Source organism: Engraulis encrasicolus, chromosome 6, assembly GCF_034702125.1.
Source record: "Engraulis encrasicolus isolate BLACKSEA-1 chromosome 6, IST_EnEncr_1.0, whole genome shotgun sequence".
NCBI classification, from domain to species: domain Eukaryota; kingdom Metazoa; phylum Chordata; class Actinopteri; order Clupeiformes; family Engraulidae; genus Engraulis; species Engraulis encrasicolus.
Genome location: NC_085862.1, coordinates 14,714,967 through 14,736,395, shown reverse-complemented (window position 1 = coordinate 14,736,395; position 21,429 = coordinate 14,714,967). Strand labels below are relative to the sequence as shown.

Sequence of the window (21,429 nt, the reverse complement as noted above, 5' to 3'; positions counted from 1 at the left end):
TTCTCTCGCGCTTAATCTTGTCGCCGGCGGTGTGTTGGCCTGGTAATGGCTTTGTATGTGTACTGTAATGTGTACAGGAGGAGGGGAGATCAGCAGGAGCTGTTTTCACATGTGGACTTAGCAGGACCCTTTTTTCCTGTTGACCATCCTGGACACATCTGACCCTGCAGTAAGGGCTCATCCGATTGGTCCAATCACCCACCAGTCAACTGGCCCCTCTCCCCAGTCACCCGCCCGCCTCCCCAGTGCTGTAATCTGCCAGTTACTCTACTCCACTCTACTGTGACCCTCCTGGTCTGCCATTAATGGCTTCACCCCGGGGTCAAGTGCAACATGGACATATAATGGCTGAAAAAGCTGTGGCTTCTGTTTGCCCACTGCTGACGTCACAGGCATGCATAGATACAGTAGGGGGAGGTGGTGCTTAAGCACCAGCCCCTGCAAGACAAAATATACCTTTTTGATTGAAAGGGTTTCAAGGGTTGCCATGATCATCGACAAATGCTTGATGATCAAACGCATGTGACAATAATGCGCTGATATGACCTACTGTGGCCCCTACAGCCTAGTAAGGCAGGCGAAAGTTCCAAATGGAGGCTCAGGGACTGTTCTGTTCTGCAGTGGCTGTTCCTCGTCTCCTCTGCTCTTGAATTCCACAGTTTGTTTCCCTCTGTAATTAGCTCAGCGAGGCAGTTATCAATAGGAGGTTTGAGGAGGACATTCAAGTGTGTATGCATGTGCGTGTGCGTGTGCGTGTGCGTGTGTGTGTGTGTGCGCATGTGTGTGCGTGTACGTGTGCGTGTGCGTGTGTGGTACTGTGTGTGCCTGCATGTGTATTTGTATCTCTGTGTGTGTGCGTGTTTCTGTGGCCCTGATACATGTGACTCCGGTGCTAAGTGTGAATCACAAGGATTGTATTGACTCCTTTTGACACACATCTCATGGGTCTTCAAGTGAATACAGCTCTTGTGCTCACTGAAGGCCCATGACTGCTTGCCTAGTTTTTTTTTAGTGTTTTTTTTTTGTTCATATTTCTTATCCACATTCAAACAGATTGCTTCTGATTTTGCACACACTTCCTCTAAAATGGTGTTTGGGGAAGGGGGATTGTGTGTGGTACCCGTCACTGCTGGGAATGACTCTCAAAGATTAGTCAATCAATCATTCCGAACTTTTAGAATGAAACTTATTGGAACTTTTGAGTTCATGTAGCCTACTGCATAGGTCACTGAGATCAATGGAGAAAAGCTTGCTGGCAATACCAAATGTCAAAACAAAGTGCTGTGGTGAGGAAGCCTTTAACTGCTACACTGCAAAGCTTTGGATCCAGCTTCCAGAAGATGTAAAAAAAAAATGCTCCCACTGTTGGCAGTTTTAAATCCAGACTCAAGACAAAGCTGTTCTCAGATGCTTTCCCTTAGCAATTCCAAATGATTAACTTTTGATTTTAATGTTTGAACTTTCTTTGATTTTAATTATTGATCTATTGCTTTCTTTTTTATTATTTCATGCTTTCCTTATTCCTTTCTTTGTCCTTTCCCATTTTGTCATTGTGATGCCTGTTTCTATTTCATTTGCTTTGTTCTGATGCTTTACTTTTTTGTGAGGCACATTGAGCTGATTCTGTGTATAAAATGTGCTTAACAAATAAAATTGAGAGAGAGAGTGAGAGTGTGTGTGTGTGTGTGTGTGTGTGTCCGCGTTTGAATGTTGCAATTGGTTTAGTGTAAGGTGTTTAAAGGGGGATTTCTTGACGTATGGTTTGGCCAGATCATTTCTGATCCACTTAGGTTGGCCTTTGTTGTATGGGCTACAACTCCATCTCGTTTGTGCACAGTGGATTAGCATTGTCTATTGTGGTTACAGTGCATTGTCTACTGTGGTCACTGGTTGCTGTTATTAGCTAGTGACTTAGCAACAGTTTCTTAGCGGTTGTTGTAGTGGCCTACAGAAAGAACATTGTCATAAAACACACTGAAATGTAACCCTTTATCATCATATACAGTAAGCTACATGAATAATTTCCCCCATGACGTTTTTTTGGTGTGTTCTTCTCACTTTCAAGAGGAGATGAATCAAGTAGGAGTAGAGGTACTGTTATGGATGTAATAAGTAGTAGTAGTACTAGTTTTTTTCTACAATTGTGACATGGTAATAATGTGTCTTCTCTTGTGTGTCTCTCTGCTCCTGGTTGGTGTGTAGGCCAGAGGACCCTGCAGCACTGTGGAGAGGTGCTGGACACTCGGGTGCTGGTCAGTCCATCACATGCCCTGGTCTCCTCAGAGGTGAGCTCCCACTTTTCTCTTCTGAACTGCTATCAAACGGAGAACTACTGATTCAGGGGTGCATTTCTCAACACCATAGTTGCTAGCTATGTTAGCTACTTCGTTGTTTGCAATGCAATTTCCCATTGGAATCCCAATTTCCAACTTCCCAAGTTGCTATCTGGCTAACAACTACGCTTTGAGAAATGCAGTGCTGAACATCTCATACAGTATGACGTGTTTAGGCCGACCGCCAATGCCACTGCCAGTGCCAGATCCTACACCTAATCTCAAACTTACAAAAGAGTTCAAAAATCGTTGAGCACTTTGGTTCCAGGCGTAACTGGTGTGAACAGGCACCCGCACCACTCTGTCCGTTCTGAAAACAGCATTAGTGATTAAGATTGAGTGCTGATTTAAAAAGAAAATCGCCAATGGAAATGTATTATGAAAATGAATCAACTTTGCACACAAACAAAATGTGCATTATTACATCAAAGTCTTTATAGCATTAAGCCAGGGTGGCATGTCAAGCCCAAAGCCTATTTTCTCAGAAACAATCTTTGGAAAATGCAAGTGGGAATAGAAGAGTATGGAAAGTAAAGATTTTACACGAGTTGTATGGGTTTGCATTTTTCCACCCATACTTGTGTCCTCCTCCTGACCCTGCCTTGAGCCCTTCCACTGGTACAGTTTGTCTCTAAAACAAAATGGAGGAGACGCGCTCACACTATCACCTAATGATTCTGACACATACTAGGTAGACCATAATGAATGAAGGGAGTGAAGGACAGCACTCTTCAGATTTTGTCTTTGTTTATTCGCCCCGTGTGGGAGAAGAATGCTGTCCTTCGCTGCTTTCATACAGTACGTCTCTACAAAACCGAACTGTCTTACGCAGCAGATGAACTGTAATGAGAGGACTGGTTGATGTTGAGGCCACCTGCACCTAGTGAGGGTACACTACTTTGTCCGTCAGCCAAGGACCAAATTGTCGGTACCATTTGGGGGGCATATTCTTACTACATTTTCCTGAAACCTATGTGTCTCTGGGGTATTTTTATGTACTGTTACTGTATGATAGCAAGTTGGATTTGATAACTTTGGGTTGACAGCCTCTTTAACAAATGCACCATTTCAACAAAAACAAAAAAAAATACTACCGTACATAAATACTACATAAAAAAATCTCTGAAACCACTGCTAACTCTGCGGTCATGTCGCGTGCTGCAAACTCTGACATCTGGGGCCAGGGAAGCCGACAGCAGGGGGACAAAGGGGTCAACAGGGAGAGGTGAAAAACCCCTCAGAAAAAAATGGCTACATGAAAGCTTCTTTTAAAGGGACACTGTGTGAGATTTTTAGTTGTTTATTTCCAGAATTCATGCTCCCCATTCACTAATGTTACCTTTTTCATGAATACTTACCACCAGCATCAAATTCTAAGTATTCATTATGATTGGAAAAATTGCACTTTTCATACATCAAAAGGGGGATCTTCTCCATGGTCCGCCATTTTGAATTTCCAAAAATAGCCATTTTTAGCTGCAAAAATGACTGTACTTGGACCAAACTATTATTTGTTTATTACTTAGTAAACTTTCATGTAAAGATCATATTTGGCAATAGGCAGCCCAGTTTCAATGAGCAGCATAGTTGCAGTACCTTTTTTGACTATTTCCTGCACAGTGTCCCTTTAGACTTCTGCTAACTCTGCGGTCATGTCGCGTGCTGCAAACTCCTCTGTGGCCTCTGACATCTGGGGCCAGTTCAAAGGGGAAAATGGAAGTAGGAATAGAAGAGTATGGAAAGTTAAGACTTTCCATGAGTTTTATGGGTTTGAATTTTTGCACCCATACTATTCTACGGCGATTCTACAGTTAGAGGGGGCCCTAAGCAAAAATCCAAAGTAGTGGCACCAGGGAGAGGTGGGGCCCAGAATCCGGCTCCCATTACATTCTATGTATTGAGTGAAGGGGTCTTTCATATGGTTTTGTCCAGGGCCCAGCTGCCAAAGCTGTCAACGGCCCTGTCGGGGCCCTCCTGTTGCTTTCATGACGTGCCCAGCGGCATGCGTTTCAGGAAGTCAGCTAGTCTGCATCTGTAGTGCACGTTCTCTAATGACTCTGGGATGGTTCTTCATTTGAGTTATTCGTTGTCCTTTAGACCAGTGGTCCTCAACCTTTTTTGAACGAATGCCCCCTTGGCCTCATCGCAAGCATCCCAACGCCCCCTTGACCTCACCATAAGCCTGTCAACGCCCCCCTTAGTATTGAAAAATAAAATTGACTATTGCCCCCCAATGGGAACTAAGCCCTGGCCCCAATCAGCTGTATCCTTCTCAACGCCCCCCTAGGGGACTGTAGTGCCCCCGTTAAGAAACACTACTTTAGGAAGAGTAGCCACTTGTCCCTCTACTACGGCTCAGCTCCATCTCCTCACATGCAGCATTCCCTCTCTGCTTCCTTATTTGGTGTCGTGCGACATGTTTAAGGTTACTGGCCTGGCCACCATGAGCACTATGCTACTGTACACTGTATATCCTGAGGTGGGAAAACGGTACGCTTGCAGCTCAGTGGTTCTCAAAGTGGGGGCCGGGGGGGCGCATCCTGAGGGGCCGTGAGGGGGTGCGACGGGGGATGAGGATGTCAAACGTGAAGGGGACTTTATCATGTTGTGTGTGATAGTGTCGCGTTGTGCTCAGCTATTTTGGTTCATCAGAAACACGGGGAAATGAACGATTTAGAAGTCGGCAGGCAGTATTTGACGCAGATGTTTGTGCTCGGATAGAGGGGCGTCTGCATTGCGTAACGCTCCACGACATGGAACCTTAATTAGTTGACAGGCGACCAGCAGCGCATACAGATCTTCCTCTAAACGTGGACCTGTAACCTTTGGTTAGCTTTTTTTCTTTCATAACATTCATTGTTCTCCGCATTTCTCCAGTCCACAAACTCGGGCTCAGAAGACTAGAGTATGTACGAGTAGAGTATGTAATATTCCCAGCGAGTTTGTAAACATTCTGCCACTACGTTTCAGTTAGTTGTCAGTGTGCGCTGCGCACTGAAACATGGTGCTGGAACTACAAGTAGACAGATGGGCCATTTGACATACGGTGTACCCATAAGCGCATGATTCACCCAAACGGTTTTATTTATTTATTTATTTATTTATTTATTATTTGGCGATGTTTAGATTCTTTCCCGCACATGATGCTGAAACGGCGTGATACTAAAGGTTGATAAATAACCTACAAATAATGTCTGGTAATTTGTAATGTAGCCTACTAGATCTATGTGAAATTTGAAATTAGATGGTCCTTTTCCAAAACCAAGCATGATGGTCTAATTATAGCCTAAACTGCAAAAAATAAAGCCTTGTCTCGTCATTTCGCTGCCTGCCACATTAGTTGGAGTTTCCATGGGCAATATGACCAATAAACAAAAAGCACATCCTCCGGGGGGGGGGGGGGGGGGTTGTTCGCCTGTCGGCCTTGTTTATAATTGGATCACTTGGTACGGAGACCGTATGTGATTTCCTGTGCACAAACAGTTTGCATGTAGGCGATCGGTCCGCTGCTCACATTATACTTTTGAAAAAACATTTATTTCGGAGGACTTTTGAGTAATTTGTGGTCTGTCCCTTGGCAAGACTAAAACATTTGTGTGTGGTTATATATGGTCTGCTTGCACTGAAAACGAACCAATCCATGTGATATTTTAATCCACCGTGAAGGGAAAAGGCGAATGGGCCAAACTCAAACTATAATTTGTAGTTTCTTGCTCCTTGTGGAATGTTGACACAGACCTTGGTTTGGCATAATCAGTAAAGAATTACAACTGGAAGCCATTTCAACCATTAAACCGAATAGACTTCCCTCTGTACAGTAACATTCCTGTGTAGCATGTGTCATCACTGAACTCCTTGTGTGACACCTCTGGGTTTATAAATGATAGTCTACTCAACTCTACTCCTCTAGCAAGTCATCAATTAGATATTTTGTGTAGCATGTCATCAATTAACCAACATGTCATAACTTTACTTACTGTGTAACATGTCATGACATCACTTCCTGTGCCAGGTTCGACGGCTGATCTCGGATGATTCCCGCCACAAGCTGCTGGTTCTAGCAGGGCAGTGTGTGGAGCGGACCGGGGACCTGGTGCTTCAGACCGGAAGCTTCTCTCTCGATGACTTCATCCAGATATTCGCAGACGAAGAGGTGTCTGACTCATTTAATCTTTTTTTTCTGTTTGGCAATGTTGTTGTTCATTGTTGTGTCTATGTCTAGTAGGCAATCTAGTCTCCAATGTGTTAGCCCTGAGACAGGCTGGGTGCTTGGAATTGTAGAATGAAGAATGTTGTCCTGGACAATGCCATGTAAGAGGAGTGTAATGTAACGTCCTTGGAAAGTGTTTTTAGAATGTTAAAGAAAAACTATTTCAGGGATCAGTATGTATTACATAATACATTTAATTGTTATTATATTATATTATGTTGTGTTGTGTTGTGTTGTATTACATTACATTATTATATTATTTGACATTATATATGATATGATGTATTATATTATATTATATTATATTATATTATATTATATTATATTATATTATATTATATCACATTTCATTACGTTATATTGCATGATATCTATTACAGTGCCCTCCATAATTATTGGCACCCCTGGTTGAGATGTGTTTTTTAGCTTCCAATTATTTTATTTTTTTTCTAAATAATATGGGACCTTAATGGAAAAAAAGAGAAAAATCCAACCTTCAATACAAGTGCATTTATTCAGTGGGGAAAAAATCACACATAAAGAAATAATTATTTGACATCAAATAATGTGTGTCACAATTATTAGCACCCCTGGTGTTAATATTTTGTACAACCCCCTTTTGCCAACAAAACAGCACCTAATCTTCTCCTATAATGTTTCACAAGATGGGAAAAGACAGAAAGAGGGATCTTCAGCCATTCCTCTTTGCAGAATCTCTCTAAATCATCCAGAGACCTGGGTCCTCTCCTCTGTACTCTCCTCTTCAGCTCACCCCACAGGTTCTCAATGGGGTTGAGGTCAGGGGACTGAGATGGCCATGGGAGGAGCTTGATTTTGTGTCTGGTGAACCATTTCTGTGTAGATTTGGCCATATGTTTAGGGTCATTGTCTTGCTGAAAGACCCAGTGACGACCCAGCTTCAGCTTTCGGGCAGAGGGCAACAGATTTTGATTTAAAATGTCCTGGTATTTCAAAGCATTCATGATGCCATGCACCCTAACAAGGTTCCCAGGGCCTTTGGAAGCGAAACAGCCCCACAGCATCACTGACCCACCCCCATACTTCACAGTGGGTATGAGGTGCTTTTCAGCATGCGCATCTTTCGTGGGACGCCAGACCCACTTAGAGTGTTTGTTGCCAAAAAGCTCAATCTTGGTCTCATCTGACCAAAGCACACGGTCCCAGTTGAAGCCCCAATACCGCTTGGCGAACTCCAGACGCTTGCGTTTATGATTGTGAGTGAGGAAAGGTTTTCTCCGTGCATGCCTCCCTAACAGCTTGTTGGCGTGTAGACAGCGCCTGATGGTTGATTTGGAGACTTTGTGACCCCAGGATGCTACCATTTGGTGTAATTCTGTAACAGTGAGCTTTGGAGATCTTTTGATTTCTCTTACCATCCTCCTCACTGTGCGTGGTGGCAAAATAAACTTGGGTCCTCGTCCAGGCTTGTTTACCACTGTTCCAGTTGTTTTGAACTTCTTAATTATTCCTCTCACAGTGGATATGGGCAGCTGCAGTTGAGTGGCAATCTTCTTGTAGCCTCTGCCTGACCTGTGAAGGTCGACGCACATCTGCCTCACTTGTATGCTGTGTTCCTTTGTCTTTCCCATGTTTAAGAGTGGATAAGAGAAATGGCCTCGGTGTCACATCATATTTATACCCCAGGGAAACAGGAAGTGATGAATTACTAATTAAATGTTCCTACATACTCTGGTAAACTTTGTAAACTACTGTAGAAATGAAAGAAATGCTTCAATTATATTTATTTCCTGGGAATTGTTAAGGGTGCCAATAATTGTGGAACAGGTGATTTAATGAAAAATAATTATTTTTTAGTCAGGGATTTTTTTTTATTTTCTTACAATTCATTTGAGTTGAAGGCTACATTTTCCTACAATTTTCAGTGTAACAGTATTCTTCTGCAATAAACACTGAATTTATTTTAAGGCTTTTAACACATCTCAACCAGGGGTGCCAATAATTATGGAGGGCACTGTATATGCTGATGTTGGACTCTAAATATAATTTCTCTTGGTTTTCAGATCGGTGAGCTCCTGAGCTCTGCAGACCCGACACATAAAGCCTCGTTGACCTTGAGCTGTCCCAGCACGGGGACGTGGAAGAGCTGCATGCTGGAGAAGCACAACCTACAGGACTTCATCCAGATCAAGGTCAACCCAGCCGACAACACACTGCCTGAGATGGAGGGCCTGCAGGAGTTCACAGAGTACCTCTCCGAAACGCTGGAGCCACAGTCCCCGTTCGAGCTCCTGGAGCCTCCCAGCACAGTGGGCTTCCTGAAGCTCTCGCGCCCGTGTTGCTACGTGTTCCCCGGCGGGAGAGGCGACTCGGCCTTCTTCGCCGTGAACGGATTTAACGTTCTGGTGAACGGAGGCTCGGACTCCCGCTCGTGCTTCTGGAAGTTGGTCCGGCACTTGGACCGGGTGGACTCGGTGCTGCTCACCCACATCGGAGTAGACAACCTGCCCGGGGTGAACAGCCTGCTCCAGAGAAAAGCCGCCGAGCTTGAGGAAGAGCAGAATGGTGGCTCTCAGCAGAACAACGAGGACTGGGTTAAGAACCTCATCTCTCCTGAAGTAGGTGTGGTTTTCCTGAACGCTCCGGACAGGCTGAAGACACTCCAGAGCGATCCCAAAGTGCTCAGAGCGTGTGACCAGGCAGCGCTTGCCTTGCGGCACCTGGAAAAGTTGTCCATCACTCCTGAGTCTCTCTCTCGCCCCAACGGCCCGACCATCGAGCCGGTTATCCTCTTCCAGAAGATGGGTGTGGGCCGGCTGGAGCTGTACGTGTTAAACCCTGTCAAGGGGAGCAAAGACCTCGAGGCCCTCATGCAGTCCTGGCCAAACAACGGTGCCAACGTGAAGGGGTCTGAGCTGCCGTTGCCATGCCTTGTGTCCATCTGTGCGCTTCTGGTGTGGCATCCTGCCAGCCCCCTGGAGAAGATCATTCGGGTCCTGTTCCCCGGGTGCACACCCCAGAGCAAAATCCTGGAAGGGTTCGAGAAGCTGAAGCACCTGGACTTCCTCAAACACCCCGTCGTGAGTCTGAAGGACCTTGAAACGGCCAAGTCAGACAAGCAGCCAAAGCGAGCTGAAAGCAAAGAAAGCCTCAAGTCCCTGCCCAGGGAAACGAGACCCGCAAGTGCCTCTACTGCAAAGGACAAATTAGCACGTAGTGACGCGGTGAAAAAGCCGGACGCCAAGGCCAAAAGCAAACCCGCAGGTGAAACGTCACCGAAGGATGGGAAAGAAGATGACAAAACGAAGCCAAAAGACAGCGACTCGAAATTGAAGCAGCCCAAAGTAGAAAAGTCTCTGTTGAAGAAGGAGCCTGTGAAAGACGACAAGAAAGAAGTGCGCAAGAAAGAAGATAAGCCAATGACAACCATTGCCAAGAAAGAGGAGAGCGTGGAGAAGAAGAAAGAGGTGGTCAAGAAGGATCTTAGTTTGAAACCAAAGAAAGACTTGAAACCTGAAGTAAAGAAGGAAGTGAAGAAGGAGGTCAAGCCAGAAGTTAAGAAAGAAGTCAAACCAGAAGACAAGAAGCCAGTCAAAGCCACAAGTAAGGACATCAAAAAGGTCTCCTCGGGTGCAACTGCTGCACCTGCCGACACCAAGAAAACTGCCGTCAAGAACGGAACACTGAAAAAGGACCCCAGTGCTCTGAAGAAAGACTTGGCAAGCAAGGGGGCCAAGACGAAGGTGGAAAAGAAAGATCCGGCGGCACCCTCTAAGGCACCCGCATCCTCAGAAGGTGATCGCTCCAAAATGTCCACTCCTGAAGACATGACCGAAGAGTTTGAGAAGTTGAAATTGGAAAATGAGCAAAGTTCAGGGAACACTTCGACGACAAGGAAGGAAGGCAAGGGGCCAAGTAAAGTGAACGGTGTTGGGGCAGGCGGCCATGGTGCAGATAGAGGCATGGACTCACTGCCCCCTCCTGGCCAAGGTGTGGATCCCTCCTCACCTCTGGAAAAGACCCCGAAGAGCGAACGCAGCGTCAACTTTGACCTGACGCCGACGAGGAACGGCCCCGAGGACGGTTGTTTAAGCTCAGAGGAGAAAACACTGGAGATGGTGTCCCCGCCGGGCTCGGGACAGAACAGCGCCGGACACACGCCTTTCCACCAGTCGCCTGAAGATGACGAAGGCCACAACTCCGGTGAGGACAGCAGTCTGGGCGGCAAGGTGGCCAGCCTCAGCCTGGAGGACAGCCACGTCCTGGGCTCCAAGACGTCCGACGCCGGGTGCTCGCGGAGCAACCTGGAGAACAACTCCACCTCCTCGCAGGACAAGCAGTCCACAAGCTTCCTGTCGCTCAGCTCCTTCAACATGATGGCCGACAGCGGGCCCTCCTTCACCTCCCTGCCTGCGGAGGTCGGCTCGCCGCATTCCACGGAGGTGGACGACTCGCTGTCCATCTCGTTCGAGCAGGGCTACCCGCTGGCCTGTGATTCCCCCAGATCGGACACGGGGGACAGGACGTTTTCCAACGGCCACCTGGCGGCGGACACGGAAAGCGGGAAAGGGGGCATGTCGCTGCCCCTGAAGGCTTGCCATAACAGCATGCGCGCTGCAACGGGAGACGGGTCTGATGACCGCGCGCCTGGCGTCCAGGGGCTGATTCTAGACATCCCTCCTCACGACGTAGACCTGTGCCTGGTCTCGCCCTGCGAGTTCCAGCACCACAAGTCACCCGAGGGCCAGGTGGTGCAGGGCCTGACGCCCGGTCACCCCGACATCTCGGAGGAGGAGAGCGACCTGTCGCAGGAGCTGGCTAAGCCCTTATGCTGCAATAACAACCTCGAGCAGCTCCCTCCTCATAGCAGCCAGGACAAGGACAAGGACACTCCCCCGACCTCCGTCAGCGAGTCCCTCCCCACGGCCACCGACTCGGACGTCCCGCCGGCTACCGGGGATTGTCCCTCCATCAGCGAGGACGGCGCGCTCGACTCAGACGAGGACGAGGAGTCCGGTGACATCTTCCCTCCCCAGCAGCCACACGATCACCACCACCACCACCACCACCCCTCCCAGCAGCACAAGAGCCAGCTGTCCTCCCCAGACCCCCCTCCCGCCCCCATGAAGGACCTGCCGCCCCTGCCCCCGCAGCCTGGCACGTGCATGGCCGACCCAGACGCAGACGCTGCCCAGGCCAGGAAGAGCACCGCTGCAGCCGCTGCCAAAGCAAAGAAGCCCGCTAGCGCCACCCAGAGGCTGTCGATGAACAGCACTGCGACGGCAGCTGCTGGCAAAGCCAAGGGCAGCTTGGGGACAGGGGGTAGTGGGACGCTGAAGGCCACCTCTAATCTGGACACCAGGCCCGCGTCACGTGGCAGCACTGTGGGAGGGTCACGCCCGTCCACCGCAAAGCCATCCACCACAGGTACTGTACTCTCACAGGTAGTAGAATAGAAATGTAGGGAATAGATCGCGCTCAGCTTCTTTTATGTCTTTTTAAAAAATGAATTCACTGAAGGGTTAGACAGACTTTCGGCGACAAGAGCATTCATTAGTGTTACACTGATGGAGGCTCTTGTAGCAAAACGTCTGTCTAACCCTGAAGTGACTTAATAAAAAGGGAGAAGAAGAAGAAGAAGCTGAGTTTAATATATTCTAGTGTAAGTAAGAGTGTGGTGTGTGGAAGATATTAGAATAGAAATTAAGCAAACTCTGCCTAGCTAATAAGCTGATTGCATTGCCATAAAAAGGAGGATCAATGCTTTGCTTTCAGAATAACATTATATTCTCGATTGTGACAATCATTTTAAGTAATGTAAATGAAGTGGGGCTGGCAGTGCAATATGAAAACATTCCAAAGAGAATAAGGAGGACGGCTTGGCATTTAGGAGCTGTTTCCACGTAGCAGGATATTTTAAAATCTGGATATTTTTTTCTCCTGGTAACATTGGTTTTGGCCTTCCGTTTCCAAGTAGCTTATAAAAAAGCAGGCTTTAATAATATCCTATTTAGGGGGCTAAAATGCAGTTGTTTCAATGGAGTATTTATTTTTATCCCCATGTTGCGTTTCCACCTAACAAGGAGAAAAAAATACCCACATATAAAAGTATACTGCTACGTGGAAACAGCACCTTAGGCCAACTATAATAGGACGAAGCATTATATATAGTCAGCAGACATTCTACTGTATAAATATGACATTGGCACTGCAGCTGTAGCAAAAAAAAAGAATAACATCAGCAGAGCTGGAGCTTGACTTTTACATTTACACTCATAATTTATTTGGCTTTACAACAGGATGATGCTGTATCGTGAATAAAACATCATAGATATTATCATAAATAAAACATGGTAGACATTATTCAAGCAACATTCACAACAATTACAGGATATGTGCTTATTTCCAACCTCACCTCGAGTTGAATAATTGAGTTTGGGATACTGAACATTACTCCATTATTCTCCTTGAGCTCTGCAAGTTTGAAGTCGTCAGCTGAGTTTGAAGTTGTCAGCTGGTCTTGTCTCGAGTCCTAAGTCAAGTCACACATCAGTCAGTGTTAATGTTATTTATGTTGAAAGTAAATTATATGCCATGCATTTGAAGATAAACTCGTATGTTATTGGTTTAAAACTCTGATTTAGAATATACATACAATGGCCATACAATGACAAAGACAGACTTGAGCAAATCAAATAAAAGGGATATTTGGTAATACTTGTGTCTGAGTCTAAGACAAGTCAAAGTCAAGTCCAAGTCAATTGAAAAACAGACTTGACCCGGACTCAAGTCCAAGTCCGTACTCGAGTACTACAGCCCTGCTGACTGCAACTACGTCAGAGAGAGTAGATAAGAGAGAGGTTCCATTGGACCATTGTTTCCAGGTTCTATTATTGCAAGGGGGAGGGGGGTGGGGGAATCCCCCTTTAGGCAGACCTAAGCAGACCTAAGGACTGTTCTATTCAATGCTAGGAGTATTATGAAACGCCCCTTTAGGCAGACCGGAACCTGGTCATGTTAGGTGCCCATAGCAACCTGTTACATTGGCATATCTCTATACACTTAAAGAATCTCTGACTACGTTCTCCTCCTCCTCTGCTCAGGCTCTGCGGGTGTGAAGTCATCGTCTGCGGGTCCCGTATACCTGGAGCTGGCCTACCTGCCGTCGGGGCCGGCCGCCTCCTCGGTGGACGTGGAGCTCTTCCGACGCCTGCGCTCTTCCTGCTACATCGTCAGCGGCGACGACCCCCTCAAGGAGAGCGTCATGAGGAGCACACTAGACGCCCTGTTGGAGGGCAAGGCAGCATGGCCCGATGTACAGGTACACACACACACACACACACACACACACACACACACACACACACACACACACACACACACACACACACACACACACACACACACACACCACTAGACGCTCTGCTGGACGCCAAGGCAGCATGGCCAGACGTACAGGTACACACACACACACAGGCACACACACACACGGCCAGACATAATGACACACACCACACTAGACACACACACACGCACGCATAAACACACACACACACACACACACACACACACACACACACACACACACACACACACACACACACACACACACACACACAGCCTGGTCAGATGTGCATGTACACACACTCTCACACAAGAAAGAGCAGGACCCTCTGTAAATGGCACTTTTCGCTCATAAGATATAGCGGAGGGCAAAGGTGAGGCCTCACTATCTCAGAGCTTTGCATATAGTGATCTAGTTACATTGATAACAGCACAACTTTACATAGAGATACAGTATAATGTCACAGCTTTACATAGATACAGTAACTATGATGATGACAGGTGACTCACCACACACAAACACACTGTGTACATGCATGCAGAAGCACGGGCCTCAATCAGGAATACAGCACCACCTAACACCGGATGGTAGAATAACAGCATTCATATTGAAGTCCTAAATGCCTCTTGCTGTGGTATGTCTATGGTATTTTGTCAAGGTTAAAAAGGCTAAAAATTCAGAGGATACGTGACCTTGCTTCACTGGTTGTGTCTTGTAAAGGTCTTGTGAATGCACGCTGAGGCATAGAATGCCTTGAATACTTGTAGCGCAGGGTTGTTTATACTTACGAATTCCTGAAAAATAGCCAGTGCAAGATGTCATGGCTTAAATACATGGCATTTGTATGCACTGTGCTCTACAAAACAAATAATGTGCGTAGTAATGTGCTGCAGCTTCTCACTGTGTTTTGTGTGTGTTCTTAACACCACCTTTATATCACCCTGCCCATGAACACAGTTCACTCAGAGATTCTTTAAGTATATAGAGATATGCCAACATAAAAGGTTTCCACGGGCACCTAATGTGACCAGGTTCCGGTCTGCCTAAAGGAGCGTGTCTTAATGCTCCTAGAATGAATAGAACAGTCCTTAGGTCTGCCTAGGTCTGCCTAAAGGGGGATCCCCCCCCTTGCGACAATAGAACCCGGAAACAATGGGCCAATGGAACCGCTCTCTTATCTGCTCTCTCTGGTCCACTTCTGCGCTTCAAGCGCCCCCCCGCTGGAGAAACTTGATACAAGCTTACTATCTAGCCATGATCAAATGCCATAAAGTTAGACCCATCAATCTGTGCCTCTGTTGCATGGGATGTTTAATTCCGAATTAACTCACTTTAATTCCAAATAAAACGTAATTCCGCCTTGAAAACATTGGACATGTAAACATGTCATGAACCATCATGTAAACGTAGCCAATATATCAATATACGGAGCCGTATAAACATTGCTGTGTGCTGTACTGTGTGACATATAAACATGGCTGACCTGTGCTGTGCTGTGCTGTTCTCCACAGGTGACTCTGATCCCGACGTTCGACTCGCTGGCGATGCACGACTGGTACCAGGAGACGCACGAGCGTCAGCGGGAGATGGGCGTGACCGTGCTGGGCAGCAACAGCACCGTGGCCATGCAGGACGAGACCTTCCCAGCATGCAAAGTGGAGTTCTGAGTTCTGAGCTGCCGCGTCATCGCCGTCTTGGAGTGTCAATGGTTATTTTTTGTTGTTTTGATTCATTTTTATGTTTTTTTGAAAAAAAAAGACAACAATGAAATGGTCCTAAGTCCCTTGCACTCCATGTATCATGTCCTTCCACGTGTGCCGCGTCGTGAGCACCTCCACACATCCCCCCTGTGTAGAGGACTGGAGATCGGATCGGATGCAGTCAGGGGGTCCTCTTTCCTCTTTCAGGGGGTCCTCAGACTTTATATAAACACAATAGCTGCTCCTGGTGGTGGATAGTGAAACGCCAAGTTGCCCCCATTACAGAAGGTTGATATGCTGCTCAGAAGATGAAGAAGACACAGAAGACGGAAGGAGGGAGAAAAGAAGAAGAAATATCATGTCGGGAAGCTGGAGCAGCGAGGGGGAGAGTACAAATCATGATGCTACACGCACACATGCACACGCACACGCACACACACACACACACACACACACGTTATATATTGGCTGAGTTGGTCAGATGATTTCAGCCTGGGTGGTTAGCGTACAGCGTACAGTAGGCGTTTAAAAAGCAGTGTTTGTTATTAGACCTGATAACGAGTTATCACAGTGAAACATGTGAGTATTTCCTGTATGTATTTCAATCTAGAAGAGTCCACTCCACATTTCTGTCCGTTTTCCCCTCGGTCTCCAACTCTGACAAGTCTCTTGTTCTGGTCTTGTGTGGATTAAGATAAAAAAAAGACACATATTGTGAATCTTCAGTACAGGGACAGAAGAGAAGGAGGAGGAGGAGTGGAGGATTTGGAAACAGGGGAGCAGCACTTACTAAAGCATTAAGGTGTGTGTGTGTGTGCATGCGTGCGTGCGTGCGTGCATTTGTGTATGCGCTTCCCTCCCTTTAGATTCTCACTTGCACAGTTGGTGGACGCTAGAGTTGCTCGAGCTTTATCACAGGGCTTCGTTTTATATGCATGTTTAAAATGGACACGTGTCGTCAAAAAATAACCCTCAGCTTGTGGCCAAGGACTTCTTTTTTGAAGTGTACAACTTTGTGTGTGCACTGCACAGATGAATTGGACCAGCTTTTTTTATTTCATTTACGAGATGATGTTATTGTTTACATGTAGAATAGCTGACCAATGCAGGCGTGTTGCAAAGCCGATTTCCGAGTACCACATGTCCTTTTCAGGTTACACCTGTCACCTGAGGGGTATACTAAGACGATTTTCTTAACAAAATGAGGACGCCAGGCTCTTCTATTAGATGATTTACCTCTTCACTTAACCTGGTTTACTCCTGAACCAGCTTCTTAGTATAGGCCCCTGAATTCTAGAATGGTCCGTTTGGCTCTGGATGAGCCCTATATCAGAGAGGTGATGACTGTTAACTAGGTCTGTAACGATACACTCCACTCGCAATCCGGTTCGTAAGACAATTTTTGACCTACGGTTCGATGCACCCCTGGATTTTCCCCTGGAAATATCTTTTTTAATTCATTTGTTTTTTTGTTTTTTTTTCACATTTACCAACATTATAAAATAAAATAAAAAGTATGATAGTGACGTATGATAGTTCTCGGTTTGATACAATATCGTTACAGCCCTACTGCTAACACAGATATCTAACACTACATACCTTTGGTCACTGCTGTTCTTTGGAAGGTGGGTTTTTTAAGTAATGTGCATTGTGTACTAAATACAGTAAAGTAGAATTTGGTTGCACTGGGAGCAAAACAGTAAGTGGAACCGTGGGGAGGTAAGTGGAACCGTAGGGAAATGTATGATTTGGTTTGGTGCAGTGTGCACTGGTCGCTTTGATTGGGAAAGAAATAGTGCCTATTATTAATGATTATTGCACACGGTAGGGGACCAGTATGTAGAAAATGTCACCAATCACATTTGATGTTCATGGAATGTAAATTACCATACATTTTTTTTGGCCTTGGTAAGGTGTGCGTGCATGCGTCTGCGTGCGTGCGTGCGTGCGTACGTGTGTGTGTGTGTGTGTGTGTGTGTGTGTGTGTGTGTGTGTGTGTGTGTGTGTGTGCGCGTGTGTGTCGGTCACATACTCCAACACATCTTCTCTGTGTATGTTCACACTCCATGGTCCTCTTTCAAGTTTGACACAATATGTCACGGCAATGTGTTTCACACTAGATTTGTCTACATACGTTTGTGTGTGTGTGTGTGTGTGTGTGTGTGTCCGTGTGTTTTTGTCTTTCTGTTAAATAGGTTTTATTGTTCCACCCATTATATTTTATTCTATATTTTTTAATTGTCTGCTACAAGTTGAATTGGTTTGGATCCATTTCACGATGATGTTTGAGCTCACCTATACCTCTAGACTCTCCAGAATATTTAGAAAAGGCGACCAAAAGACATTCATTTCTGGTCCTATACAGGTCACCATTAGATTTATTATACGTTTAATAATCTACGGACCACATTTCATGAAAGCATGTTTCTTTTCTGACCTTTCATTATTTATTTTCTTAAATTATTGTCCATGTTTTTTTTCTTTGTTGTCTCCTAACTACAATTGTTTTGTAATTCTTTTCCAACACTTCCTGTAGAAAGTGTGCCCTTGCGTTTGTAGCCTATTCCATTTGGCGATTGCCATACTATGTGATGAAACACTCACACGTCTGAGAAAAGAATGAGCCAACTGCTTTATTTTGTTGTTGGTTTTTTTTTTTTTAAAGAAAGAAAAAAAAGAAAAGAAATGTGTGTCGACATCACAGTATCAATTTAACACCTAATACAGTAGGAGAGTTGTGTTGGTTTTCTTTTAGGTGTGTGCTCATCGAAGCCATATACACGTAGTCACTCTTCACACAGATCAAGTGTGCTCTTTGATGTCACCAAACCATTTTAAATGTAATCTTTATGAATGACTTTATTTCTCTGAAGTCCTACACAAATTAACATTGACAAGATAATCTGTGTTAAAGACAGTGGCCAACAGGTCAGAATGCCTGGGCTGCCTGTCTTCAAGGTGTTGTGCCCAGAGTTGCTTGAAGTAGAAGTAGAAGTACTCTTACAGGTGTAATTACAACACTAGTTGTACAATATTACAAAGTTGAAACCGTGTGATATCATACTACTGTTGTTATTCCGTCTGTTAGAGTGCTTCTACTTCTACTTTATACGTCTCTGGAGGCTGTTCCATTCTTCGTACTTTCCGCCCTTCCCGCACTGTGTTTGGGTACGCAGGGCGGTTCCATTTCTAATCGCGGCTGTGAAGTGTACTAAACTACCCGGATAACGCCCTCAAACCGGCCATTTTTTGAAGTGTGCAGTTATGTACACTTTTCGCACTCAACGGCCGCCATGTTTGTTACGTAGTTTCCTCTCTGGTTGAGTGTCAGATTGGTCAAACTGCCGAATCTCTGTGATGACAGCATAGCTTTGATTCCAAAGACAATAGCCATGTGTATGTGAAAGGGGTACCGTCATTTCCGTGAAGTGTATCAGACAGAACGTGAATTGGACCTGCACTTCACCCTCAAATTTAGCCGTTAAGTTGAGGGTGGAAAGTGCACTGTATCACAGTACACAGTGCAGAGGGTGGAGAATGGAACATCTTCATCTGCACCATGCAGACCTGTTGTACTGTACCAGTAGCAGCCCATGACTGCCCTCTACTGGGCCGTCAGGGCATAACAGCAACCAAACCTTATGGACAGTCGGGAAAGTTATGCAATTACAGTATTGAGAAACACTACATGACTGTTTTTTCCTCCCCCAAGCTGAAATAAATATTCCCTTTTTCTAATGTGTTTTGCGCTGTGTTGTCATTATGATTTGTGTTTATCATATTTGGTTGACCTATTGATACTGAGGGGGGTACTACTATCATTCATGAATGAATGAATGAATTAAAACCTTGATTGCCTCGAAAGGAATCTGTCTTGCATTATTGTTGTCTGCCAACTTGGCTTTGAAAATATTAGATGATATATATCCCACCCTCTATTCTCTGAATTCTCCCCCCTCCCCTCAGTAGGCCTACTCGGGTACAGGCTACCTTACTTTAAAACCCATTAAGAGGACTAACATCCTTTGTGCCTAGTGTCATTCAACTTTTAAATATGTTAAGCTCAGACAGGTTAACTTTAATTTAGTACATACTTATAGGGTTTTCAATTAAGTTTTAATTTTATTTTATTATTGATAGTATTTTATTTTAATCTACTCTGGCTACTGTAGGTTTTTGTGTACTGTTGTAATTGTTGTGGTTGCTGTATGGCTCCTAATGGCACTGCAAATTCCCTTCGGGACAACAAACTGCATTGAAGAGGACATTTATAGCAGCAGGATCCTCCTGCCAAGCTTGTTGGGAAATTCCATAGACCATAGAAGGGTGTTGGTCATATCTCAACTGAAGGTGCGGAGGCTGTGGGCATGCCTCAACTGTGTAGCTAAACTTTGGGCACATTCTCAGGTGAACAAAAAAAAGTGGCTTTTGCACACTCCTCTGAGTTTGTCAAGTCAAGTCAAGTCAAGTAGTCAAGTAGGTTTTATTGTCAATTTCTTTACATGCACTGGTCATACAAAGAATTTGAAATTACATTTCTTGCTTTCCCATACAGACATAGACTAATCTAGGTAAGGACATAGACAGTATAGACATAGACAGTACTTATACATGGACTTAAGACAGTATGGACATAGACAGTGCTCATACAGACATTTAAAGTGCAAGACTGGACAACAGAAGACTTGTAGAGGACATACATTAAGAGGTAAATGTTGTGCTTTTCCTAAAAAGTCCTTTATAGCGTTCTGACATAGTAATAGTAGCATTTTGAAGAAAAATAAATATTAAAAAGGTCTGTCAAGTACACCAGCAGCAGTGTGTGTGTGTGTGTGTGTGTGTGTGTGTGTGTGTGTGTGTGTGTGTGTGTGTGCGTGCGTGCGTGCGTGCGTGCGTGCGTGCGTGCGTGCGTGCGTGCGTGCGTGCGTGCGTGCGTGTGTGTGTGTGTGTTTAGTGCAGGTAGAAAGTGCGGTGTGCGTCTGTGTGTGTGAGAGTTTGTCCTTTTCTTATCAAAATAAATATAAATATAAATAATAACTAGACAGCCTGTGCAGTCGCCTTCGACTGCTTAAGGTATATCCCCGAAACGCGACGCTTCCAGTCCCCCATCATTCCTACCACTCCCGTCCACCATTTTGTAAACGTATATGATACATACAGACGTGACATGACGTGCATACTGTAGGCTTAAAACCAAACGACTATTGTGAAAATGAAGCAAAAAATGGGGCAAATGGTAATACTGTTTTAATGGTTCAGTGGATATACCACATTAGGTACAGTGTAATAACCAGTGTAACAATATTTAATACAATTTAATACCAGTGTAACACCGCCATTTTTTAAACTTACATCATGTGTTTATGCGTAAGTGGTATTACATGGTATTGCATATTGTTACACTGGTATTACACTATATTACATGGTATTGCATACTGTTACACTCGTTATTACACTGTACCTGATATTGCATATTGTTACACTGGTATTACACTAGTATTATCTGGCATTAAATATTGTTACATTGGTTATTACACTGTACCTAATATGGTAGATTCACTGAAATGGTGAACCATTAAAATAAGGTGTTACTGGGCAAATCAATCCTCCCAGTCAGAAGTTATGGGCCAAATGAAAATTCCGCCATTTTGAAAGTGTTGTCTTTCAAACTCGAATCAGTTCATGAACCTACCCTAGAGCATTCACACACAAAATCTGGGACAAATCCATCCACCCGGTCAGTAGTTATGGGCCAAACAATAATTCGGCCATCTTGAATTCAGCCATCTTGAAAGTGTTGACCTCCAAACTCGAATCAGTTCATGAACCTACCCTAGAGCATTCACACACCAAATCTGGGAC

The 21,429-nt window shown here is 45.1% G+C and overlaps 1 protein-coding gene across 1 annotated transcript in view; it reads left to right on the top strand.

Moving 5' to 3' along the window:
• The window catches only part of map1sa (microtubule-associated protein 1Sa), a 73,908-nt gene extending 56,381 nt beyond the window's left edge, over nt 1-17,527 (top strand). The window contains exons 3-7 of the mRNA XM_063200741.1: nt 2,203-2,285; nt 6,346-6,486; nt 8,586-11,949; nt 13,626-13,843; nt 15,379-17,527. Of these exons, the coding sequence (XP_063056811.1) occupies nt 2,203-2,285; nt 6,346-6,486; nt 8,586-11,949; nt 13,626-13,843; nt 15,379-15,534 (3,962 nt within the window). The 3' untranslated portion in view covers nt 15,535-17,527. The remainder of the gene's footprint in view (nt 1-2,202; nt 2,286-6,345; nt 6,487-8,585; nt 11,950-13,625; nt 13,844-15,378) is intronic.
• The last annotated feature ends 3,902 nt before the right edge of the window (nt 17,528-21,429 follow it).